The 6865-nt window shown below is 34.9% G+C and overlaps 1 protein-coding gene across 1 annotated transcript; it reads left to right on the top strand.

Moving 5' to 3' along the window:
• Positions 1 to 560: 560 nt before the first annotated feature.
• On the top strand, positions 561 to 1829 carry LOC137649362 (uncharacterized). The gene is made up of 2 exons (XM_068382344.1): positions 561 to 746; positions 894 to 1829. Exons 1-2 carry the CDS (start codon positions 561 to 563, stop codon positions 1827 to 1829), a joined length of 1122 nt encoding a protein of 373 aa, XP_068238445.1.
• The last annotated feature ends 5036 nt before the right edge of the window (positions 1830 to 6865 follow it).

Raw genomic sequence — 6865 nt, forward strand, 5'->3', positions numbered from 1 at the left:
ATAATTATACTTGGATACCTCATAGGCCCGTAATAAGAACAGATGAACAAGTAACAACTAAAATAAGACCTGTTTTCAATTGTTCCTTAAAGACTAATAAAGAGTTGCCTTCACTAAATGAAGCTGCATACTCAGGAATAGATTTAATGGATTCTATTTTGAGATTATTATTTTATTTTAGAACAAATGAGTGTTAGGCTAAGTGATATCAAACAGGCGTTTTTAATGATATAGCTTTCAGAAGAATATGATAAAAACAGGTTTTGTTTTTTCTGGAAAAGAGGAAGTAAATTAGTATATTATAGATACAAGACTATAGTTTTTGGTTATACATCTTCACCTTTCATTCTTAATTATGTTATGAAGCACTATACTAAGATGTATCCTGAGGATAAGTGTAGAGAAATTTTAGAAAATAATTCTTATGTAGGTAATTTAATAATCACAGGTCATAATATTGATGAATTACATGAATTATATAGTCTTTGTTCATCAAGAATGCAAGAAGGGGGATTTACTTTGAGGTCATGGAATTCTAATTGACTTGAATTAAGGAAATCATGGAGGCTGAAGGAAGGCTAGTTGAGCATAATTGTATAGAAGAGAAAGTTTTAGGTTATAGGTATAATGTAAATAGTGATACTTTAAGTCTGGCACCTTGTACTGTGGAATCTGCTGCTGACACTAAAAGAAAAGTTTTGTCTCAGATCTCTAAAGTTTTTGATCCGCTGAATTTTACCTTGCCAGTAAGTATAAGAGAGAGGGTATTAATGAGAAAAGTATGGAAATTATAAGTAGAATGGGATCAACAAGTACCAAAAGAGATAACAAATGAGATGAAAAGCATAAGTAGAGATTTTGAAATTCTGGCAGAGTTGTCTTTTCCTCGTCAGGCTTTAAATGAACAAAAAACATATGGGCTTCATGTATTTTGTAACAGCTCAACTGAAGCTTATGGTTTTGTAATGTATGCATGTTCTGATGACAATCAAAGTTCTTTTTTGTTTGCTAAATCTAAATTGGCTCCTTTAAGAAAGGGAAATGAGCATAGTGTGCCCACTTTAGAATTAATGGGGGTGATTTTAGCATTAAAATGTCTACCTACACTTATGGAAACTTATAGAAATATTCAGTTCCAATTTGTAAATATTTGTGCGGACGCTAAAGTTGTATTGAACTGGATAATAACTAAGGAGTCTAAAGTAAAATCTAAATTTATAAGAAATAGAATATTAGAAGTAGATTACCTTAAGAATGAAATTGTTAAAGAATTTAAAGTACCTGTAAAGTATAATTATGTGCATACAGAACAAAACCCTGCTGATTTGTTGACGAGAGGGTTGTCTTATAATAAGTTTTTAGAGAATAGGAAATTTTGGTTGGAGGGACCAGAATGGTTAAATAATAATTTCGAAAGGTGGCCCAAATATCCTTTCATGAGTTTGTCTCCACAACATAAAGGTAAAGTAAATGTAAATTATGTGCAAATAGTGAAAGTAAACACAGGCTTTTTGAATATTAATAAATTTTCTAGTTATGAAAGGCTTGTCAAATTCACTAGTTATTTCTTCAGACCTTTATGCAAAGTAAAGGGTGGAGATCCAAGGGAAAGGGCCAAAAAGTATTGGATTGAAATAGCTCAAAGTGAATGTTTCTCTAAGGAAATAGAATTCCTGAAAAAAGAAGTAAAATCAGAACAAAATGTTCCTTCTCTAGTCTCTAATTTAAATCTATTTATAGATGAAGATCTAGAGGAAGGATTGCTAAGTGCTTATATTTTGACTATAATGTTTATAATCCTGTGTTGTTTCCAAAAGTGCATAAATTGACATCTTTAATAATTAATTATTGTCATGAAAAGGTGCAACATTTGGGTACTGGTACTACCTTAAATTTTCTTAGGGAACAAGGGTTTTGGATCCCTAAAGGGTTAGAGGCAGTTAAGACTGAAATAAGGAATTGTAAAGTATGTCAAAAGTATAATGCTCTGGCTTATAAATATCCAAAAGTAGTTGACATGCTTAAGCATCATATGAATTTAGTAAAGCCCTTTGATCATGTAGGAATAGATTATACTAGACATTTCTGGGTTAAAGATGACATAAGTGGAGGAACAGTCAAAATGTTTGTTTTGGTATTCACTTGTTTGAATATAAGAGCAGTGCATTTTGAACTGTTACTAGATATGTCCACAAGAAAATTTTATTTTGGCTTTTCAGAGATTTTGTAATATGTACTCCATTCCTCAATATCTTTATAGTGATAATGCTAAAACATTTATTAAAGGAGGTAACATTTAAAATCAAAGGAGTTCCTAGATGAAATGGAGAAGTGTCAAATAAAGCATATCAGAATTCCTTTGTATTTGGCTTGGGGAGGAGCTGCTTGGGAAAGGTTAATAAGAGTCTAGAAAGGTTGCCTTTATAAGGTTATTGGAAGGGCAAGATTAACTTATTTTGAATTAATGACCACACTATCAAATGTAAAACTAGCTGTAAATTCAAGACCCCTGACTTATAGAGCTAGTACTCCTAACCTTGAATTCATTACTCCAAAATCTTTCTTGAGACTTTATAGTAATTCATCTCTTGTTTTGAGGAAGAATGAGGAGGATGTATGGCGGGGTGAACAGGATTCATCCACCTTGGATAAAGCTCTTAATACCCAAGAGGAAATATTGAACAACTTTAAAACATTGTGGTATGAAAATTACTTGTTAAGTCTCCGGGAACACTAGAAAAGTGTATCAAAATAAATGGGAGAATAGAATAAAAGTTGGGGATATTGTGCTAATTAAAGCAGTGAATAAAGCAAGACCTTTTTGGATGATGGGTAGAGTATTGGAACTTGTATTGGGTTTTGATAATAAAGCAAGAAGTCAAACTTAAGCAAGGAAATGGAGCAATTGAATATCATTCCTTATCCAATGGAAATATCTATAAGTCAGGCAGAAACTCCGACCCAGACGAATGTGAATGGAAACTGTAATAATGAGGTAGTGGCTAGACCACAAGAACAAAACGAGGGTAATAACCGTAGGTCAATTCACCCGAGCCAGTCTAGTAGACCCAAAAGGAAAGCTACAGATAGATTTATTAAAATGATGAGGGATAATATTGATGCCTTATAAGGCACGGTATATATTTGTAAATATTAGTAATAAATAAGTAATATTAATAAATAATCATAATTAAAAAATGCTACACTGTTGCAGTGAGGATTTAAAAAATAGTATTGATAAATATTCATAATTAAAATGCTACACTGTTGCAGTGAGGATTTAAAATGCTACTCTTACTTCTTTTAAGAAGTGAGAGAGGATAAAGTTATCCACAATTTGTGATAACCATTAATAAATGTTAATGTATTAGTAAGTAATTATAAGGCAAGTAGTTAGGGTTCATTGCAATAGTCTATATTGCAATCCTCTAAGGGGAATGTGTTGTAAAATAAAAGAAATTTCAGGGTTGGCATGGAAATGTGTCGAACTTTAGTAAATAATAAGAGGCGAAATACTAATAAAATTAATTAAGTATTGTGAAATATATTTCATTCTTTTTAAATTAAATAAATAATTAATAAATAAATAGATCGAATATTATAAATAAAAGTATAAATAATTAGTATAAACATTTGAGAAATGCCGCGAATTAAAGTACTAGTAGAGTTGTACGGTTGTAAATAATCGATTGTTACCATTTAGCTCTTCCGAAAAACTAGTTCAATAGTGTGCGGTAGTGCGGAAAAGTTAAAATGGAGAGAGTATTTTTCCTTCAGTGTTAGTACTAAAACCTCCGCCAGACAAACAGTGCTCTCTCTAAATTTTAAGTGATTTAAATTACAAGAAGGAACCAACTAATACAATTCCAAGGAGCCACCAATTTGGAAAGTTCAAAGTCACTAAGTATATTTTCTATTTTTGTTAACATGTAATAGTGAATAGAAACTGTGCTTCTTCAAAACCTTAGCTCAAAAAGGTTGGTTTTTTTAAGGTTGGTTCTGAAATGGGTTCCTTTTGTTAATTACGGTATATTTTCTTTTACAATTAGGGCAACACTTCAGACGTGGATGAACCCAAAACCGGAGAAAACGACATTTGCTGACAAAGTTATGGAAAAAAAATCTGTTGGTAATTAAATCAACAAATACAACAACTAAAAGTACTGAAAGAAAACGCGAGGTTGAACAGGCACTTAAAGACATTTTTATACTTAACACGAGGTCAACTACGAATGGAAATGTTGTTGTAAACTTTGCAAACAAAATGATCAGAGAAGAGGTTGCAAGCAAAATTCAGACATTGGTTGCCGACACTGAAACGAGAAAAATCGGAAAATTTAAACAAAAAATGATATGCAATGTGTACAATGATGAAGATGTAGTAATTGTTTTGATTCAAAAAAATTGCTGCCTGGACCAAATCCAAAATATAGAAGAGAAGATAAGTGTAGTACTGAAGAAAAATGCTTCAGGAGGGACCACCCACTATATGCTGAAATGTGATCCTGAAGTTCGGAGGAATATTCATGATAATGAGAACAATGTTTTATTACGATGGGGTACTTATAACATACGTGATGAGTACCAAGTGATCACCTGTTATCACTGTCAGAGGTATGGACATCTTGAAAAAGATTGCATGTTTAAGAAGGATGATAAAGTCTGCGGGGAAATTTTCAGGAAAACATTCCACCAGGGAGTGTAATTCACAAGTGACAAAGTGTATTAACTGCACAAAGTTAAACAAACCAAGTGACCACATAGTAAACTCTAGAGAATGCAAAGCTTATGACTTGGATTGATTGAAAGTTTTCAAGCATCCTGACATCTAAGCTCATTGACGCCGATAGCAATTATTATACATGAAAAATAAAAGAGAATTCAACTAAAACCATAAAAGTTAAGAAGTCATCACAATAGTTAAATAGTTTTCAGAAGACCTGCTTCTGATATAAATCTAAAAATTCCGCTTGCATAGTGTAATGAAAGTACAGTAATACTTGGTGATAATTTCCAAGCTTTATTCAACACATTAGCAAACTACCATATCTGTAACAAAGAAAGGCAACAATGAATACAGTATCAACATAAATGCACATGTTAACACAAACACATAACTTATGAAAATCATGCTATAAAACATTAACATAGGAAGAACAAAACAATAAACAAAACAATATGAATACTCAAACATTGACAGTAAGAAACAGCTAAGACCAACTGATATTATCACATTCTCCCCTCCTAGAAAATTCAACTTTAATCAAAACAAATGTATTGGTTTAATCCCATCCATAGCGATCAGGCGGCCTTGACACACGAGTGGACCTTCTTATCTCAGTGGGCTCACTGGATTCATGACAATCACGGTTATCATGAGTTTGTGTATCCTGCACTTCAGTTGTATCTGGGGACTCCGTCTCTCCTGATGGTTCAACATGGTGTACAGGAGACGTTGCACCTGCAGGACTTGGGGCTAAGTCACGGGTAGACACAGTTGATTCTCTACCATCTGGATATTTGACATTTGCATACATTGAGTTTGCATCCATGAGTTGAACCTCTTCAGTTAACGGTTCATGTTTGCTAGACCTAACATGCCGTCGCAATAGTACAGGTCCAGGAGTCAAAAGCCATGACGGTAATGTACTTCCAAGACTAGAGCGTCGCTGAAACCTGAAAAAACGTTCATGAGGTGTCTCATTAGTTGCTGTACATAAGAGCGACCTAACTGAGTGCAAAACCTCAGGAAGTACTATCTCCCAGTGTTGTGTCTTCAAGCCACGACTTTCGAGTACTAAACAAATAGATTTCCAAATAATACCATTATATCTCTCAACCTGGCCGTTGCCCATCGGATGATAAGGTGTCGTTCTGCTGGTTGCAACCCCCTTCTGAGAAAGGTACAGTTTCAGTTCTTGGGACATGAAAGAAGCACCTTGATCTGAATGAATGAAACTAGGCATTCCACAAAGGATAAAGATAGATTCAAGACATTTGATCACTGTTTTCGAATGCATGTTTGGACAGGGAAACACAAAGGGGAAACGTGAATACTCGTCAACAACCGTAAGAATGTACTTATTGCTCGTGGTAGAGGGCAGAGGCCCCTTGAAATCAATGCTAAGACGTTCCATTGGCTGGGTGGCCTTTATGAGGACTCCTTTTCCTGGACGATGGAATTTTGGTTTTTGTTGGGCACAAATTCTACAAGAAGCACACACTCTTTTCACGTCATCTGTTGAAAATGGGAGGTTTTTGGATCGCACAAAGTGCAAAAGGCGAGTGACGCCAGGATGGCAGAGGTTCTCATGGATGTCAGTGAGACTTGACATTGAGGAAATAGAACAACAATAGGCACGAGTCAGGGTGTCCGGTGCAATATTCTGTTTCCCTGGACGATACTGTATAGTATAGCTGTAGGATGCCAGCTCCAACCTCCACTCTTGTATCTTGTTGTTCTTTATTTTAGTTCGCTTCCTGCTGTCTAACATGAACATCACCGATCTTTGATCAGTAATCAGAGTAAAATGTCGTCTCGCTAAGAAATGGCTCCACTTGCGAACCGCTTCAATAATAGCTGTGGCCTCTTTTTCCACTGCTGGATAATGCAACTCGCTACCCTGGAGCGTTCTCGACATAAAAGCTACTGGGCGGCCACCCTGATTCAAGACTGCGGAGACAGCAACTTCCGAAGCATCACACTCTACAACAAAAGGAAGACTCTCATCCACAGCCCGCAGTGAAACATCCATAAGTTGTTTTTTTAAAGAATTGAAAGCAGCTAGTGCTGGCTCGCTCAGTGGAAAAGTTTTTGTGTTCACTAAGGGATGTATCGTGTCAGAAAAACCAGGGATCCATTTGG

This window comes from Palaemon carinicauda, chromosome 11 (assembly GCF_036898095.1).
Source record: "Palaemon carinicauda isolate YSFRI2023 chromosome 11, ASM3689809v2, whole genome shotgun sequence".
NCBI classification, from domain to species: domain Eukaryota; kingdom Metazoa; phylum Arthropoda; class Malacostraca; order Decapoda; family Palaemonidae; genus Palaemon; species Palaemon carinicauda.

What these genes read in the sequence shown, in the direction of transcription:
- LOC137649362 (XM_068382344.1), top strand. Translation starts at nt 561, where the DNA reads ATGGAGGCTGAAGGAAGGCTAGTTGAGCATAATTGTATAGAAGAGAAA. An exon ending in CGCTGAATTTTACCTTGCCA is followed by an intron (nt 747 to 893) that starts GTAAGTATAAGA and finishes TTTCCTCGTCAG; the next exon opens with GCTTTAAATGAACAAAAAAC.